At 34.7% G+C, this 20,688-nt stretch overlaps 1 protein-coding gene across 1 annotated transcript in view; it reads right to left on the bottom strand.

Annotated features, from left to right (window-relative positions):
* Positions 1-1,136: 1,136 nt before the first annotated feature.
* Positions 1,137-20,688, bottom strand: part of Tnks (tankyrase) — a 50,629-nt gene continuing 31,077 nt past the window's right edge. Inside the window, exons 25-27 of the mRNA XM_090154859.1 lie at positions 5,174-5,282; positions 3,219-3,375; positions 1,137-1,758 (exon numbers count right to left, since the gene is read on the bottom strand). Coding sequence (XP_090010985.1) covers positions 1,678-1,758; positions 3,219-3,375; positions 5,174-5,282 — 347 coding nt within the window. The 3' untranslated portion in view covers positions 1,137-1,677. The remainder of the gene's footprint in view (positions 1,759-3,218; positions 3,376-5,173; positions 5,283-20,688) is intronic.

Here is a 20,688-nt window from a genome sequence, read left to right as displayed (position 1 = left end):
GTTTTGCACAGGCCCGGACTGGCTCCTTTGGGGACCCTCGGCTAGAGACTGAAGAGGGGCCCCCTTACCGGGCGGTGTTGAGGTTTGGAATAAAAATCTATTTCATATTAAAATTTATTTTAAGCAATTTGGGGCCCCCTGGAGCCGCTATGGCCAGTCCGGGCCTGGTTATGCAAAATATTTTAGGCGTTGTAGGGGGTGAGTTGAGAAGTATGCCTGTTTTTTCCCAATTTCCCTACGATGAGTTAAAAGAGCGCCAGAGAGCTTCAAAGTGTGACCTACTAGCCCCTGGAAGTAGGCTGCAACAATCGTAAAATTGAACAACACCCAAACCACACAAAATCAGAGACTACCAAACCCCTACAAAGGTGGAAAATAAACAAAATCAGAAAACCATAAAAATGGTTTAAAGCTCTTGAGCTAGTGTAACGCAATTCGAAGACATTTTGTAGGAATGTTGGTGCCTTTCGGTACTTATGGAATAATGGTAATAATGTTATTCCCGATGGCGTACTTACTGAATTGATAAATGCCCAGAGAAAATGGGACCTTCAAAATCTCCATGCTCAAGGTTTCCAAAATACGAGCACTGTGTTATTTCCTTCCCCCCTTGCGTGCCTGTGAGAAAATTCGACCATAACGCCACTGAATCTTCTCACTATACACTAATCATCTCCAAAGTATAATAAATACATTCATGGTAAAACTATTTATTTTATCTTAGGTGGGGTGGCGGAGTGGTTAGCACTTTCGCCTCGCAGCAAGAGGAGCCGGGTTCGAACCCAGCTTGTGGCACTGGGAGAAAACTCGGAACAACTCCTTCCGCGTTGAGTTTGCTGGTTTAAGGGGTTTTCCCTCGAGCTCTTCAGTTTCCCCTTCCATAAAAACTTGTTGAGGTTAATGGTAATAGTTAGTGTAGGGAGCTGTTGGCTCGCGTGGCTTGAAGGGCTGGCCACCACCCTCCTACGCATTGTAACCCGGCCACCTGAATTAATGGCTTCAAAAGTCGCTTGATGACTTAGGCCTAAGGTGGTGCCTTGGGTATTAGCCTAGCTGATTATTATTAAAAGTATTAAAGAAACGACAACAAATTTAATATTATCAAATTTATTTAGAAAATGCGAAATAGTCTATGACGTAGTAACCTATCCCCCCCCAAGTTTTTTTTCTTTTTAAGAACCAGAAAAACTAACCGAAATAGTTAACACATACTAAGGTAATAATTAAACTTTGTACAACTAGAACAAATTATCATTAACAATTAAAAAAAATGTTTGTGATTTTTTGTACACCCGTAGCCCGTCTTATGGAAAACAGTTATTTTTTGTACAAGTAACGAATGTATATAATATAAACAAATAATCTCACTGTTTCAACGAAAACGCAAAAAAAAACGCATTAACGTATCGAAAGAACGAAAAAAAATTAATAATTTACGTTTTTAGAAAAACGATGAGCGCGTAGAAATTACACTGTTTTTGTTTAGATTTAAGCGTTGGACGATTTTTAATCATCATTTCATTTTCATTATATTTTTTTTTCTCATTTTCAATTTCATCGAAAAAATAATTCTATTGGCTGGCAATCGAAGTTGTTCGTTTGTTTACTCCTTAAGATCCATCCGCGAAGTGCTTTATTTAAAATAAATGAAACGAAAGTTTAACTTTAATCCGGTCGTCATGTCGGTGAAGATCCGGAAGCGGAATTATCAACTTCCGGTTTGACGATTTGGTAGGTGATCAAATATTCTGGATACGCCTTTTAAATTGAAAGAAAAATAAAATTGTTAGTTAGATAGTCAAACGGAGTTCCGTTTGAAAATTCAAAATTGTAATTATTTTTGGTAAGCCACTTCAAAAACAAATCGAAACCGAAATCTGGTGTACATTTCTAATATTTCAATTCTATTTCTACTATTTCAATTCTATATCTACTATTTCAATTGTATTTTTAATATTTTTATTCTATTTCCATTTTATTTTTAATATTTCTATTCCATTTCTAATATTTCTATTCCATTTCTAATATTTTTATTCCATTTCTAATATTTCTATTCCATTTATACTATTTCAATTGTATTTTTAATATTTTTATTCTGTTTCTATTTTATTTCTAATATTTCTTTTATTTCTAATAATTTCTATTCCATTTCTAATATTTCTAATCCATTTCTAATATTTCTAATCCATTTCTAATATTTCTAATCCATTTCTAATATTTCTAATCCATTTCTAATATTTCTAATATTTCTAATCCATTTCTAATATTTCTATTCCATTTCTAATATTTCTATTCCATTTCTAATATTTCTATTCCATTTCTAATATTTCTATTCCATTTCTAATATTTCTATTCCATTTCTAATATTTCTATTCCATTTCTAATATTTCTATTCCATTTCTAATATTTCTATTCCATTTCTAATATTTCTATTCCATTTCTAATATTTCTATTCCATTTCTAATATTTCTATTCCATTTCTAATATTTCTAATCCATTTCTAATATTTCTAATATTTCTAATCCATTTCTAATATTTCTATTCCATTTCTAATATTTCTATTTCATTTCTAATATTTCTATTCCATTTCTAATATTTCTATTCCATTTCTAATATTTCTATTCCATTTCTAATATTTCTATTCCATTTCTAATATTTCTATTCCATTTCTAATATTTCTATTCCATTTCTAATATTTCTATTCCATTTCTAATATTTCTATTCCATTTCTAATATTTCTATTCCATTTCTAATATTTCTCAAATATTTCCGATTTTTATAAAATATTTCTGAAACTTTTCCGATATTTCTCCAATATTTCTTAAAATATTCCGATATTTCTCTAACATTTAAGATACTTATAAATAATATGATCCGACATACCTATATTTTCAATATTTTTCAAACATTTTCAATATTTCTAAATTTTCTATAGCATTTCCAATAGTTATCGAACATTTAAGATATTTCGAAAATATTTTTGAAATTTCCTGAAGAACTACTCAAAATAACTTCTCTTATTTCTAGAGATACATTTAATCCGATTTTCCGAATATTTCAAATACTTCTCCGAATTTCTCAAATGTCCTATATTTTTAAAGATTGTTAGGTTTCCAGAAATAATGATTTCGAATTCTTAAGTGTCTATCCCCTCGTGGTATGCCACGAAACCAGCGTTTTAAAAATACAGATTGAGATAGTGAAAGGCTATGACATACTTGTTCACCACGATAGACGACGTATTCGTGGTAAGCGAGACCTCCGACACTGGGTCGTCCGCAGACGGAATGGTGTCCGGGCGGGGCGTGGGCCATCTTCATGGCGGAAAACTGAAGGAAACATTTGCCCAAGGCCACTCGACATAGCAAAAGTTGCCTGCAAAAATCACCATTAACAACGGATTTTTAATATGATTTGCAAGTGTTCGAAACAAAGTACAGGGTTGCCACAATATTCTCAGATTCAAACTCCCTGTTTTCCCTGACCATTTTAAATATTTTCCTTGTCTTTTAAGGTTAAAATTAGACAGTTTTTTACTTTTACATTTATCAGAAGTTAATAAATTTAATCAAATTGTAATTCAGTACACAAGTTATTTCAACGTTAAAAAAAATTCAATGATTTAAATAATAGTAACAGAATTGCGCATAGATCTAGAGTAAAATTAAATTAAAAAGTGTCAAGATTAAACTGAATTCCCTGACTTTTCACAAATTCTTTTTAAATTCCCTGATTTCCCTGACGTGTGGCAACCCTGAAGTACTTAGCCCTGATAATTGCCAAAGATTGCAAATTATAAACAAAAGACAAAATTCAATCAAGACATTAAAATAGTTATTGAAAACGGTTTTAGATTATTCAAAGACGTTCAGTTGTCGTGTGACTGTGCTTTAAGACAACTACTGACTACTCTTACAAAAACGACTTGATCCAATGATCAAATATGGATCTTATTGGAATTAAGACCAATCCAGTTTGAATCCTATCGTTTTTACAACAGGTTTTTCGATCGCAATTTTTGATCAATGTCGAATTTGGATCTGAACAATTTTGGATTTAATTTTCGTTAACTTAGTTTAAAAAAAATCATAACCCTAGATTTAATGCAGTTCACGTTACGTATTTTTAAATTAAGGTAACGTTTTGAAAAAAATGGATCCACGATTTTCTTAATAGACAGGTTAAACCACGTCTCTTAAAACTTGTAGGGTAAATTTATATTTATATCAACACTTCTACAAAATTCTTCCAACACGGTTTCGAGCTAAATCCGAGGCGTGGATTAACCTGTCTACAGGGTGACCACAGATATTTTAAAATCCTTTAAAGGAATTATAGGAAATTTATCAGTGAAATATAGCAAAATATAGGAAGAAAGTTGGGAGAAAAACAGGAAAAAATAGAAGAAAATTAATTATACAATAAGAGTAAACGATTGTCAAAATTGTTTAAAGGGGGTATAACATTCAAAATAAAGTGGATAACTGATAGAAATAGTCGAAAACTATCGGCAAACAGTGTTGGAAATAAACATCTTTAAAAACTAGGACAATTTGAAGACTTCCAAGGGTAAAATATCAACTATTTTAATTTGTTCAGATTTTTGAGTTAACATATAGCAGGGTTGCCACAAAATTTTCAGATTCAAATTCCCTGACTATTCCCTGTTTTCACTGACCATTTTAACAGATTTTCCCTGACTTATTAAGGCCAAAATTTTTCTTTTATATTTTACTTTTATTAGAAGTTAATAAATTTAGATCAACTTATATTTCAGTAAAAAGGTTATTGCAATGTTGAAAAAATTAGCCAAACATTCAAGGAAATAAATGATAATCGTGGAATTTGTCATAGATCTAGAGTTGAATTACCTTCAAAAAGTGCCAAGATAAAATTGAATTCCCTGACTTTTCCGTGAATTTTTACCAATTCTTAAAATTCCCTGACATTTTAGACCCATTTTTAAATTCCCTGACTCTTCCCTGATTTCCCTGACGTGTGGCAACCATGTATAGGGTATTATAGGAAATTTAATGAAATTATAGGAGAAAAAAGGAAGGACGTTAAATTATAGGAAAAAATAGGAATTATATGAACTGTGGTCCTCCTGTGTCTATTATAAAACCAAAAACCGTAATATCAATAAAAAAGCGTGTACAAATCAAATCCTAACCTTTGGCAAACGTAACAAGAACGATCCTTATGACTGGGACATCCTGTTCCTCCACCTATGCCGTAGACGTATTGGTTGCTTTTCGAAGAATTCTCCGCGAAATAGATTCCTGTAAGAAAATAAAATTTCACTTCGTAAATTAGTGTTTGCGAAATATGGCTAATTATCGAATGAACAGCTTCCTCGCGATGATTAAAAACCTGAGCTAACAATTTAAGGATCTACGAAATTATGACGCCACTGACGTCTAAAGGCTTAAAAATGAAGTGGCCGCACTTAGCTGGTAATTAAGACAAGGAGGATGATGAGGAGAAGGAGAATTCGGCTAGCGGCCCTCCAGGGTACCCCCCGACACAGACGAGATATTCCCATTTTCTTAGGATGAATGTTAATTAGAAAAGACGGCACGCTAATATTGACTGTCCATCTGGAAATGTCTGAGTCGTCCCCCGACTTAAGAGAGAACCGTCATTTCCAAATGGAACACGCAGTCTGTCTTTTCACAATTAAAAGTTCATCTCCCACTTACAAACTAGAAGACATTAGATCAATACTATCTATACATCAATTTTTAACACGTAAAGAATTAAAGGGTTTACAATGAGAGTTGGAGAGAATATTTCTACATATTTCTTGTCACGGTACGATAGCATTGTTCCCTGCTGCCAGCTAGGAGCAACAAACACAACACCCCACGTAAGGAGAACGCAAACCGTCAAAAGTCGTGGATTTTCTTGTGTACGTTTTTCATTGGCTAGACGCATTAGTGCCTGCAGCCGTCGGAAGGGGAAAATTTTGAAATTGTCTTCCCCCCGCCCGTAAAACGTTCAGCGTAAAGGTTCGTCCAATGAAAGTTGTACACAACACTGCGTTAGCGTGTTTAAAGGCTAGCTGCGTTCAGTATCAGCGTTGCCATACGTACTATAATTATGGTACAAATAGCATAATTTTGCGTGATATTATAAATGGTACTATTATTTTGAGAGCGGACTATATAGTAACCAAATGTACCATATTTACAACCTACTGTACTATAACGGCACTATTTTCAAATTCTAACTTTTCCAAGTACCATGGCAACCCTTCAAAAGCTCCTAGAAGCTTAAAGTTTTAACCTGGTCTTATTCTAACTCGCTTATAAGGAATAAAACCAATCGTTATGGCACAAAATTACGATAATCATGGGGGCCCAAAAACGATCGTTATGGCACAAGATTACGGTAATCATGGGTGCCCAAAAAACCGATCGTTATGGTACCAAATTACGATAATCATGGGTGCCCAAAAAGTTAATGGTTGTGGTACAAAATTACGATAATCATGGGTGCCCCAAAAACCGATCGTTACGGTACAAAATTACGATAATCATGGGTGCCCAAAAATCGATCGTTATGGTACAAAATTACGATAATCATGGGTGCCCAAAAACCGATCGTTATGGTACCAAATTACGATAATCATGGGTGCCCAAAAAGTTAATGGTTGTGGTACAAAATTACGATAATCATGGGTGCCCCAAAAAGTTAATGGTTATGGTACAAAATTACGATAATCATGGGTGCCCAAAAATCGATCGTTATGGTACAAAATTACGATAATCATGGGTGCCCAAAAACCGATCGTTATGGTACAAAATTACGATAATCATGGGTGCCCCAAAAACCGATCGTTATGGTACAAAATTACGATAATCATGGGTACCCAAAAAACCGATCGTAATGGTCATGGGTGCCCACGTACAAATCTTTTATTTTTTTTTACTTTTTTTCAATGATGTGCCCCCCCCCCGAAATCTTGTCTACGCCACTTCATCCACTACTCCCAGATTAATAAAAAATAATCTAAATTAATGCCTTAATTTTAATTCAAATTATAAAACTAATTTTAAGACAAACCACACGAAAATACGTTGCCTTTTAGCTAACATATTCGCTCTTGCAGCAGACAGAGACAGAAAGTTTTGTCCGAACTTTTTCGTAGTTAGATCGAGCCGAGAGGATCATTCATCCTTGGAGGATGTGTGTCAAAGACTCGCTTTATTCCGAAAAAGGAAACGACCAAAAAACAAGAGAAAAGGAATCGAACTGAGGATGTTAACCCGCCCCCTCCAAAGTCCCTTCCCCCTCCCCAAGTACTAGGTCCCCTTCCAAAAACTTGGGACCGTCTCTCTCTCCTGCCAGGCGCGTTATTTGCATTTCTCCATTACACCTGCTATAGCCGAAGTCCCTACTTTTTTTCTTCCCCTTTTCTCCATCTCGCTGTAAGGTTTTTCTCGATAAAATTGGAAAGTCTTCGGTGCGCGCATAAGTGAATAGTTGCTGCCTGAGAAAAGTGGTAAGTTTTCGCTCTCTTCCAGCAAAAAAAAACTATTCTCATTTAAATAACCCCCTTTTTCTTCCAGGCGTCGGCAACCGAATCTTTTATTTCTAGCGCCGAGATAAGATTATTTCTTCTTTCAAACATTTCTCGCGCGGGAAGGCTTACATTCGGTCAAAGTTATCGCGGGCTAACTTAAGCAATTGGAGATTCGCGCCCGAAGAAAACAATATATATTTATGATTTGGATTAACTTTTTCTTTCAATGTCTGTGGTCAAAGACAGTGCCACTGCTGAACAGTCAAAGCCAGTACGGTTGCGGCGCCATGGTTTTGGCCAGGTAGGTTTTAAAGGGGCATTAATACTGCGAAAGGGGTCTTAAAAATTACAATTTTGGTAATTAAAAGTTATCCCCCATATACTTTGTCTTACGATTTTAACTAAATTTATTAGACGGAAATAGAAATATTGTGGAAGGAACAATATATTTTGATAGTTTTAGGAATTTAAAGTGCCTCGAAATACTTCTAATGGGCCACATATATATATAGGGACCCGAAATACTTCTAATGGGCCACATATATATAGGGACCCCGAAATACTTCTAATGGGCCCACACAAATAACATAGGGGCCACTGAAATAATTCTAATGAGCCCCCACACAAATAAAAATATAGACCCCGAAATCCATCTAATGGACCCCCACTCAAATAAAAATAGGGGACCCGAAATTCTTCTAATGGGCCCCATATAAATAGGGACCCCGAAATCCTTCTAATGAACCCCATAAAAATAGTGGACCCGAAATTCTTCTAATGGGCCCACACAAATAAAATAGGGGCCACTGGAAGCCTTCTAATGAGCACGTACTCAAATAAAAATAGGGACCCCGAAATCCTGCTATTGGGCCCCATATAAATAGGGACCCCGAAATCCTTCTAATGGGCCCCATAAAAATAAAAATAGTGGACCCGAAATTCTTCTAATGGGCCCACACAAATCAAACAGGGGCAACTGAAATTCTTCTAATAGGCCCCATACAAATAAAAATAGGGACTCCGAAATCCTGCTAATGGGCCCCATATAAATAGCGACCCCGATATCCTTCTCATGAGCACGCACTCATATAAAAATGGGGACCCCGATATCATTCTAATGAGCACGCACTCAAAAATAGGGACCCCGAAATTTTTCTAATGGACCCAATATAAATAGGGACCCTGAAATCCTTCTAATGGGCCCCATAAAAATAAAAAGGTGGACCCGAAACTCTTCTAATGGGCCCCCATTCAAATAAAAATAGGGACCTAACGTTCTTGGCCTACCTTAAAAATAGTTTCTAGCGCCGCGACTGGCCAAAGCCTAGATTTAGTGATTCAACAATTAATCAAAACGACGTAGCTGCCAAATTAATTTAAAAAAGAATATCTCTAAACTACATAGTTGCGCTACAAAACTACAGATGGCGTTAGTATAATTAACATAATTTCGTGCGATAGTAAAATCTCTAGTATATTTTATTATAAAATACCAATCCAAAAGTTTTGAAAGTAACGAAACCACGATGAACAGGGTGCAAATAAACCAAAACGCAGAATGGTTAAAGGGCACCCACCACTTACAACATTTTGGGGGTAGTAACGCAATGTTTCCTATACGCTTCCGAACACCCCCCCTCCCCGTAGATAAGATAAACGCGGAACATTTAGTTTTAAAAACAACAAAGGAGCCGAGAGAAAGACGGGGAAGAGAGGGATTAGAAAATATATTAGCAGCTAGAGGGCACCTTTTACCTGCGCGGAACAAAATGAAACCATATTTCTGCACGCGCGCGCTACGGAAGATGGGTACACGAATAATGAACGAGTTATAAGCGGACGAGGGGCTCGCGTTTAAGGCATATAACTCCAAAACAATAACAAGAAGAGCAGAGCGGAGAAAGGCAAATTTTGAGGGGGGTGCCCCCTGTTGGATAAACAGAGAACTAAGTTTCTAGGCGACTGAGATAGAACCCGACGGCCCCGGTGGAGAGTGCGCTGGATACGAGGGCCCGCGAAGAGAGCCTCGTCGGGCCCGGGGTAAAGTAAAGGGGGGAGGCGGAACGGGATAGATGGGCTTTCCGAAATTCAATTTGGCGCCTCCACTCTCTCGTCTCTCTTTGTTTACCGAGCTCTCGCTAGGTGGCCACGTTACAGCTGCGTTACGCGACGCTTTAGAATATATTTTCGGCGAAATGGCCATTCACACGCCTGGCATGCCGCAAATTTCAAAAGGGGGCTGATACAATGATACAACGCGAACATTGCCCCGTATGAATATTTTCGAGATCTAAAGACCCGTACCACGACGTACTCTCACTTCGGTGATATTTGCAAAACATTACTAAAATTGCATTAACTTTATCGATATCATTGCAATTTGCGAGTTACCAGTAAAATATTGGAAAAGTAATTATCAATATAAGTGATTGAAAAATAACTACAATATATACAGCATGAATGCTAGCAATTATTCCCTAATAATATAGAGGTATCATAAAATAAAACCTACAATATATACAGCAGGACTGCCAGCAATTATTCCCTAATAATATTTAGAGATTATAACAAAAAAATCTACAATATATACAGCAGGACTGCCAGGAATTATTCCATAAAATATATAGATATTATAACATAAAATATACAATATATACAGCAGGACTGCCAGGAATTAATCCCTAATAATAAATAGATATTGTAGAAACAAGAATGTATTTATTTATACTCAGGGAGAATGAATATGTCGAGACTATCGACGGACACGTTGAGGCCCTAACCCCGTCACGCTAAGGAGGGGGGGGGGGAGCAGGCGGTCTTATTTTCTGCGTCCTCGCTGCAGCGTTAATCGCGTCGAAAAACGTAATTTTTAAGAACCAATGAGATTGCAGTATTATTTGATTTTATTAAAGCGGAGGAGCATACCGGGAGGCCCAACGGGTGGAATTGGAGAAACGATAAAAATAATCTCGGCATATTCATTCTCACTGAGTATAAATAAATACATTCTTGGTAGAAAAAAATATGAAAATAATATACAATTATTCATTGAACTAAACTACAGATTTATAGGGGTTTTCTGGGGATAAAAATATCATTAGATTCAAATTCAAGGCTTTTTATATTGTTAAAATATAAATATATACAATTTTTATAGGATACTGGTCCAAGGGGTGGGTCCTATGGGTAGCGAAATGTAAAATTATACTGGTCGCAGCTACATCATTTTATTCTCACCCCAACCGCCATTTTGGAATATGGCCGCTCAAGAAAATGCGCGCGTATAAACGTTTAGAATTTGACATAGTTTTATGGCTTTTTACAATTATTTTTATATAATGGTCGCAGCCTCATCATTATATTTTCACCCCAACCGCCATTTTGGAATATGGCCGCTCAAGAAAATGCGCGCGTATAAACGTTTAGAATTTGACATAGTTTTATGGCTTTTTACAATTATTTTTATATAATGGTCGCAGCCTCATCATTATATTTTCACCCCAACCGCCATTTTGGAATATGGCCGCTCAAGAAAATGCGCGCGTATAAACGTTTAGAATTTGACATAGTTTTATGGCTTTTTACAATTATTTTTATATAATGGTCGCAGCCTCATCATTATATTTTCACCCCAACCGCCATTTTGGAATATGGCCGCTCAAGAAAATGCGCGCGTATAAACGTTTAGAATTTGACATAGTTTTATGGCTTTTTACAATTATTTTTATATAATGGTCGCAGCCTCATCATTATATTTTCACCCCAACCGCCATTTTGGAATATGGCCGCTCAAGAAAATGCGCGCGTATAAACGTTTAGAATTTGACATAGTTTTATGGCTTTTTACAATTATTTTTATATAATGGTCGCAGCCTCATCATTATATTTTCACCCCAACCGCCATTTTGGAAGATGGCCGCTTAAGAAAATCCTCGCTTATAAACGTTTATAAAAATAATTGTAGAAAGTCATCAATCCGGGGCGTTTCGATAAAACATATTTCCCAACATATGTCTAGAATAGTGATTACAGAATAACGCAACGAAATATTTGAAAATGTCTATTAGTCAGCTTCGTAATATTCTCTCTCTCTCAAGCGGGGTCAATCTTTATAAACTGGGGAGGAAATAATCTTTGAAAATATATTACTTTCACTCGACGCGGTAGCAATTTGAAGGAACTACGGCTGAAGGAAATAATAACGGAATAAATCATTGGTGCGCCTCCGAAGAGAATCGTATACGGCGAATAAATATATATACAAAAGGCAGGGCTAGCTAGCCAGTTTCTAAATATTCTTCGGCCTTTTATGCAGCAGTCAATAACGGCGGAACGAGGTGTTCCATACAAGGGTGGAGAAGTTTAAGGAGAGTAAATACAGAACGCATTAATCATATTTAAAGATTTCCAAAGAGTGAAATGGGGGAGGGGCTTCGATGGAACCTGCAAACTGACCAAAATATTTTCCAAATACTCTTGGTCCAACTGATAGTTGCCATCGTTAAAGGTTTCAATTAAATCTATTCGGTAGCGTAGCCAAAGGGACTCCTTTTCGAGCCCACTGTAATATTACGTAATTTTTGTGTTGTTAATTTTGCGGAAAATATTTTTCCGCAAACGGCGCGGAAAGCCAATTCCGCTGTTTTTTAGGCCCAGTAAAAACCAGGCTTTAGGCTGGTTTTCACTAGTGTTGTTAATTTTCCGAAAAAAATAAAATAAATTTTCCGCAAATCGGAAAAATAAAAAATTGAAACAAATTACTTTTTAATGGTTTTTAATTTTTTAAACTTTTTATCGATATAAAATGTCTAATATCAGTAAACATACCACAAAACATTAATAGTGTTACATTGTTAATCAGTTTAAACTAGTATAGATGTTTAGTTTTACTTTCAGATTCGAAAAAAAATGAGGCCAAAATTCCGCTTTATTTAAATTTGAAAACTATATTAGTCTAATCATGGAATGAAAACTTTTTTTAATTTTTTTTCGGAAAAATACGGAAAATTTTCCGGAAAGAGGGCCTCGGTCATTTTCCGATTTACAACACTCATAATTTTTAACCCTCCTCGACGAATTTATGATTCCAACCCCCACTAAATATTGTTAGTTTATTAAACCTAATTAAGAATTAACTTAAAATTCACTATACTGAAAAATTTATATCAATTATCAGAAGTATATAAAACACAGCTTTATTGGAAGTATTCATCTTATTATATTGCTAATGTTATTCGCTTGAAAAAAGTGTACCTACCGAGGCAACCACTGATATTTATTAAAAACCTTTAGGAAGAACTAATATAGAGTAAAGACATTATGACGTCACCCATGATTTTTCCTAGAGAAAAAAAAATTAGCGCCCAAAATGGCGGCCATAGTTAAAGCTAAGGACTGCCACTACTCTATTGCGGGAAAATGTGTCACATAATGACTTTTTAAAACTAAAATATCGTTTAAAAATAAGTTAATTTCACTACACAGTTTAATTTATACATTTTACACCAAAATCGGGAATTAAATTATGGAAAAAAGGACTTTTCCCTATAAAAACAGGATAAAATAGGGAATAAAATTTTCAAAATAGGAACCATATAGGGATCAATGTAAAAGAAAAAGTTCTTATTTGAAGTAAATTCCAAAATTCCGCCCTACGATTTAATAATGTTTCCTAGTTTGTGGCGCCACCTTGTGTACTATGTTCGAACTAGTTATCATTAATTTTCAACTTTGATTATTTTGTAAACTGTCCTTGAGCAGATGTATAAACATATTTTAAGATTATGTTGTATTCCCTGGACTTCATGAAAATAGGCTACTTTAGTAGATTTAGATTTCGGACCTCGAAGAAAAATAGGGACTTTAAGAATTTTAGGGACCTGGGTGGAGCCCTGGATGAGGGTTATGCTGCTGCGGTATCAATACCCTCAGCTACAAGTTTCATAATTTTCATTAACTATGCGGATACTTCCAACGTAATACTGGTGATTTTACACAGACTAGCAGCTAGGAGTAACAAACACAAGGAGAACGCAGCTAGCCTTTAAACACGCTAACGCAGTGTTGTGTACAAATTTAATTGGACGAGCCTTTACGCTGAACGTTTTACGGAAAGGGGGAACACAATTTCCGAATTTTCCCCTTCCGACGGCAGCAGGCGATAATGCGTCTAACCAATGAAAAATGTACGCAAGAAAATGCACGACTTTTGACGGGTTGGTTGCTCCTAGCTAGCAGGGTTGGTTGATTTAATCATGATTAAAATCAAGATTTAAATTAACTGTTTGTTTTTAAATCATTGTATAATTTAATAGAGGGACTAACCACTTCTTCAAATTCTGTACACCGATTACAGCCTTTGGTAGTGCTAAATATGTAATCGATTACGTAATCACTTTAGTACAGTCAAAGCTACGGGCTTGTACACCGATTGCGGGTAGTGGTCAACCCTTCTTTTTAAAAGTAGGAATAAAAAATTGCAAAAATACTTTTTTTTTAAATTAAAATACATAAGAAATTAGAGCAAACTAAAATATTAAATAGTAATTAAATTCAATTAAGATTTAATTTAATTCAAGAGTAGCTAGCTAATAAAAGTAAAATATCCGTTAATTACACAGGAAAAGAGTCATTAATTGTATAAAAAACAATTAAATCTAAAAACACGAATTTCAATAAAAAAATCGATCGATTTGATTTTTATTAAATCCAAAAAGTGGCAACCCTGCAGTTAAATCCAAAAAGTGGCAACCCTGCAGTTTAGCGATTCACATAGATATTCTTCCAGACTAAATCATCCTCCCAAGAAGTAATATTTCCGAGAGCCAGGACCCGCAAGGTATTGTTTATACTGTGCTTGTGGAAATAATGGAAACTTTTCACTTGTGAACAGAATGTCGTGTTTTTCGAAAACCTTAATATCCTATGTCAAAAAAGTTACCTGGTTAAAAAGGAACGCTTGTTGCTGCCGTAAAGGTGAAAAATTTCCATTATTCTAACAAGCGCTATATAACCGGGTGGCCACAGTTTTTTCACAATAAAATTTCCTGACTTTTTCCAGGTTTACCCTGACTGATTTTGTATTTTGTTACCTATATTTTAGTGGGGTGGCGGAGTGGTTAGCACTTTCGCCTCGCAGCAAGAGGAGCCGGGTTCGATCCCAGCTTGTGGCACTGGGTGAAAACTCTAAACAACTCTTTCCGCGTTGAGTTTGCTGGTTAAAGGGGTTTTCCCCCGAGAGCTCTTCGGTTTCCCCTTCCATAAAAACTTCTTGAGGTTAACGGTAATAGTGAGTGTACGAAACTGTTGGCTCGCGTGGCATGAAGGGCTTGCCACCACCACGCATTGTAATCCGGCCACCCGAGTTATTGGCTTTAAAAGTCGCTTGATGACTTAGGCCTAAGGTGGTGCCTGGGGTATTAGCCTAGCTGATTATTATTATTATTATTAAAAGTTTCCTATTTGCAACCGAAATTAAATTCCCTGACATTTCCCTGATTTTTATACCCATATTCAAATTCCCTGACGTTTCCCTGATTTTTATACCCGTATTCAAATTCCCTGACATTTCCCTGATTTTTATACCCATATTCAAATTCCCTGACGTTTCCCTGATTTTTATACCCGTATTCAAATTCCCTGACTTTTCCAGGAATTCCAGGTTTTTCAGGTACAGTGGCAACCCTGTATAAGCAGTGACTTGCGGGTCCTGACTCTCGGAAATATTACTTCTGGGCAATTTATTTTGAGAATGATTTATTGAAGCGTCTATCGTAAGTGGCAGGGTGTTCGAGAGGGGAGCGAAAATAGACGAAATTAAGTTTAATATTATAAATTTCGCCGGTCAATTCCATCGTGACCATGGAAACGGAAAGTTAAAAATACACTGGGACGTTGGGGGAGAAGAGAGAAATCCCCCCCCCCCCCGTATCTCAACCGAGCCTGTTTTCCATGACAATTAAATCCGTTCTGTTAGATCTGTCGCCTTCAAAGGAGAGAGAGAGAGAGAGAGAATTGGGGAATAGAATGACTGGTCCTCCTTTTCATCCGCATTTACATAGCCCGAGGACTTAATCCAAAAGACGTATAGATTCTACCAAGTTAGACGGATACGGGGACTCGGAACGTCACCGCCTTCCACCAGTGTTTTTCCCAGACGTACGACGCGCGTTAAGAAGATGCGCCCGACGTCCGGGTATAGCTTTACTCCGGGATAAAAGCGGCCGCTTTATACATAAGCATTTATCTCAGTTTCTAAGAATTATATGAGCGGCCATACTTCGTCCTGAGAAAAGGCAGCCAGCGCCACGCGCGGTCTCGGAGGAAACAAATTTAGGGGGTCCTCGATTAGGCAGCTGTGTTCGGCTAAACGCATTTCTGCATGCTTAATTAGGTTAGGAGAGAGAAAAGACGGGGGACGGGAATTTTCCCCAAAGGAGCCTACAAGACACCGCTTTTAAAATCATAATTTTGCGCCCCTCCCAGTCTTTTAGGCTTTTTCCGTCCCCGGTTCCCTCGTACGTACATCAAAAAAAGCCGACGGGAACATTAACGTGGGATTTGCTAGAGGAAGAAATATTTATATAATTTAATTTCCTAAAAAAACCCAGTTGGTCAGTTAAATTTTGTACTTCCTGTCTCGGCCGATCCAATTTTGAATATTTCATTAGCATCTCTGCATTTTAATTAATCATAATTAAAATAAGAAAGGTTAACAGTTTGAAAGGAACATTTGCAGTTACACGTTGTAGAAGGTTTTGAAATTACAACTACATGTTTTAGAAGGTTGGAAATTAAAATTTTACTTCGGTTACTGTAAATGGTAATCTAAACACCGTCAACCATTAGCCAAATAAGCAGATGCTTTGGTATCCAGGAAAAGGTTTATTTCATAAGTAACGTATTAACCATAAGTATGACACTTTTTCCCAACGATGACACTTCATATTATGATTATGCTATTTTTCCCAACGAACCTTTTTTCGACAATGACACTTTCGACGATTTGGACAAGCAACTTTTGAATCTCAAAGTGATTTCAGAAATCAGAAACTGAGATTTCAGATATTTATATTTTAATTTAAATGTACTTTCGGCCTCAGTGCCATAACTTCAAATTAAGTTTAAAAAGTCGATACTATAAGGAGTTTGGTTTCTTTATAAAAACCACTTTTTAAAAAAAAATTAAGTATCAGTAAATTTTAATTTATATGTACTTTGGACCTCAGAGCCAGCACGTCAAATTAAGTTTTAAAAAGTCGATACTATAAGGATTTTGGTTTCTATATAAAAACCACTTTTAAAAAAAAATTAAGTATCAGTAAATTTTAATTTATATGTACTTTGGACCTCAGAGCCAGCACGTCAAATTAAGTTTCAAAAAGTCGATACTACAAGGATTTTGGTTTCTATATAAAAACCACTTTTTAAAATAATTTAAAAAAAAGTATCAGTAAATTTATGGGTTAAACCGGAGCAAAAAAAAAGGGTAAGAAGTTAAAAAAAAATTGGATTGACTGAAATACAAATTGGATGAAAAGAAGGGCGGGTAATATATATTTCTGGTGACGTATAGATGGAGCCACTTTCTGACATTTCTACTCTCGCTTTAAAAGGGGAAAGAGAAAACGCGCGAGAGAAAAAAAAGGAGATTTTCACCATATTTTACGATCGAATGAATCGGCCAAAGTCGAAGAAGCGAAAGTGAGAGTTCAAAAGCGATTCGGAATAAAAAAAAACCAAAAATCTCTCAGACTTGCCTTTTTTTATCTCTTTAGGAAAAAACCTCCAGCTCAAATCTATGTCAAGAAGTATGGTCTAAGTTAAATTTCGTGGCACTTAAATAGCGTCACCGTCTTTACTTTTGAGTCGGGAATAAGATTTAAATGAAAAGTTTAAAAAAGATCAAACGGGTAATTTCAACAGAAATCGAAAAGAAAATGTATTCAAGATGGTCTCCGTAATATGATATTTCTAGTTTAAAAGTCGTTACAAAGTAAACTCCGATAAAAACCAATCGAAATTACAGGACGTCTAGGAAATAATACAAAAATAAATCGTAATTATAGCATCAAGAATTTCCAAATTATAGCGTAGCTATAGGATATGTATGTATTACAGAATTATAGGATAAGAATGTCAAAATTATAGGATAAGAATGTCAAAATTATAGGATAAGAATTTCAAAATTATAAGATAAGAATTTCAAAATTATAAGATAAGAAAGAATTTAAAAATTATAAGATAAGAAAGAATTTCAAAATTATAAGATAAGAAAGAATTTCTAAATTATAAGATAAGAAAGAATTTCAAAATTATAAGATAAGAAAGAATTTCTAAATTATAAGAAAATAATTTAAAAATTATTAGGTAAGATTTTAAAAACTATTGGGTAATTATACGATAAGAATTTAAAATTTATTGGGTAATTATACGATAAGAATTTAAAAATTATTGGGTAATTATACTATAAGAATTTAAAAATTATTGGGTAATTATACGATAAGAATTTAAAAATTATTGGGTAATTATAAGATAAGAATTTAAAAATTATTGGGTAATTATAGGATAAGAATTTATAAATTATTGGGTAATTATAGGATAAGAATTTCAAAATTATTGGGTTATTATAGAAAAAGAATTTCAAAATTATTGGGTTATTATAGAATAAGAATTTCAAAATTATTGCGTTATTATAGAATAAGAATTTCAAAATTATTGCGTTATTATAGAATAAGAATTTCAAAATTATAGGTAAGTTATATGATAAGAATTAAAAAAATTTAGTATAAGAATTTCAAAATTATAGGATGATAATTTCAAAATTATAGGTAAGTTATATGATAAGAATTAAAAAAATTTAGTATAAGAATTTCAAAATTATAGGATGATAATTTCAAAATTATAGGATGATAATTTCAAAATTATAGGTAAGTTATATGATAAGAATTAAAAAAATTTAGTATAAGAATTTCAAAATTATAGGATGATAATTTCAAAATTATAGGTAAGTTATATGATAAGAATTAAAAAAAATTAGTATAAGAATTTAAAAATTATAGGATGAGAATTTCAAAATATTAAAATTACGAGTTTTATAGGACAAAAACTATCGAATTTTACGACTTCTATATGACATATTTGAAGACTCACAATTTTAAAATTTCGAAACCTTTCAGAATTTTATCAGTTTTGGTTTAACCAATAAGTCAAGAATATGGGAAATTTAGATTAAATATGGAATTATAGAACCATATCAGAATTATAGGATCCCAGCACCGTAATTAAAAAAAGGAATTTTTCGTCTTACAATATCAACCGATAAAATTATACCGGTAGGTCAAATAGGCATCCTAATTTTTTTGTGCAAGAATGATAAATGACAGAGGTTAAATCAGAGAAAGGTAAAAAAATCTGAAAAGGGACCTAACCATAAAAAAACTTTTTTTTATACCCCCGACGTAACCAAAAGTAGAAATGACAGTAGAGGTGACTGATTTTTCGCTGTCACACAAGCGGGGGAAGGTGCTCAAAATTTTTCTTTTTCCCCTCCTACACTTAAGCCCGCCGGGAGGGTGACAAAAGAGAGTAGATCATATCAGGAATTATAGAAACCAAGACAAAAAAGCGCCCAGGGAAAAGATAGGTTTGATGGAAAACCATGAAAAAAATGTCACTTCTAAATGGTGAATTGGCAGTGTGTCTTAAGTAGATTTAGATATGCTCTAAAATTTACTATAGAACCGGATTTATTTAAACAGTTTATTTTCCATATATATTTCAGTATGAAAAGTTAACTATGGCTTAAACTGTAAACCCGATTTTGCAAGCCTCGTTGAAAATAAAATGACTATATTAAGTAGAGCTCTGCGTAACAGATAAAATAACTGACAAAATTTCGATTAATCGTAAATATTTTGGTTAACTGTTTATTTATGGATATTATCCATGGATAAACAACGATTTAACATGCAAAAAAATAATTTATATTTCCGGATAATTGTAGGTAATGGATAAAAATAAAATAAGTGGTTAATTTTTATCCAAACGCCGAACTCTAATATTAAGACAATTTTTAAATTTCTTCCAGTAGGTATACCATTATCATGTACGATTGATTTCGCCAGTTTCAATAATGTAAAGGTACTTTCAAATACTACAAGCACAGCCAACTTCAATAGTTTGAGTTTTGACAATTGGACAAAATGGTACTTTTGGGCGAGACTAATTTTAAGAAGATGGCGTAATGTATTTGAAACTGGCCAATTTACTACTAACTACAGGAGTACAGGTTTACCAGGTTTTGACTTAAGACAGTCATTCTCCTAACAAGGAGACATCCCGAGGTGTAACCCACCGATTTTGTTCAAACTGGGGGGATTGGTAGACCTTCATGTGTCATAAAAAATACTAAAGGGAATTTATTCAATGGGCAACAGTTTTGCCATGGCAACGAAAAATGTTTTTGACAACAAAAAATTGAAATTTTTCCCATTGAAAATAACATGGGATTCTGACCGATTCCTAGCCCCCCCCCCCTGTGAAAAATTTTCACAAATTTCAAAAATTCGAAAATGACAAAAATAGAAAAAATAGATAAAAATTGACAAAAAAAACATCAAAACTGATCAACTTTTGATCAATTTGAGGTCAAAATCCCATGTTATTTTCAATGGGAAAATTTAATATTTTGTGTTGTCAAAAACATTTTTCGTTGCCATGGCAAAACGGTTGCCCATTGAATAAATTCCCTTTAGGATTTTTCATGATACACGAAGGTCTACCAATCCCCCCAGTTTGAACAAAATCGGTGGGTTACACTTCGGGATGTCTCCTTGTAAGTATTAATAAATTCTTGCCTCACACATAATAACAAGATGTCACGAAACGCGAACACGTTAATTTTAATTAATTTTTAGACAAACCAAATTTTTCGAGTTACCTCATTTTGGAAATAAGGTATTGAAACACGAACGAGTTAGATGGAGCCTGTATGAATTTGCACAAAATTCAAATATGAAAATAGTGCGTACGCCGGTTGTGGGGTCCCGCGATTATTCCAGAAATATCACTTAAAATTAAAATTTCTTAATACAACCGAAAACGTAGTTCCGAAATGATCAGCACCAACTAAAAATATAATTTTCAACCAAGTCGGTCTT

This window comes from Leiobunum rupestre, chromosome 7 (assembly GCF_980474605.1).
Source record: "Leiobunum rupestre chromosome 7, qqLeiRupe1.1.hap1, whole genome shotgun sequence".
NCBI lineage: Eukaryota > Metazoa > Arthropoda > Arachnida > Opiliones > Sclerosomatidae > Leiobunum > Leiobunum rupestre.
This window is presented reverse-complemented; position numbering and strand designations above follow the sequence as displayed.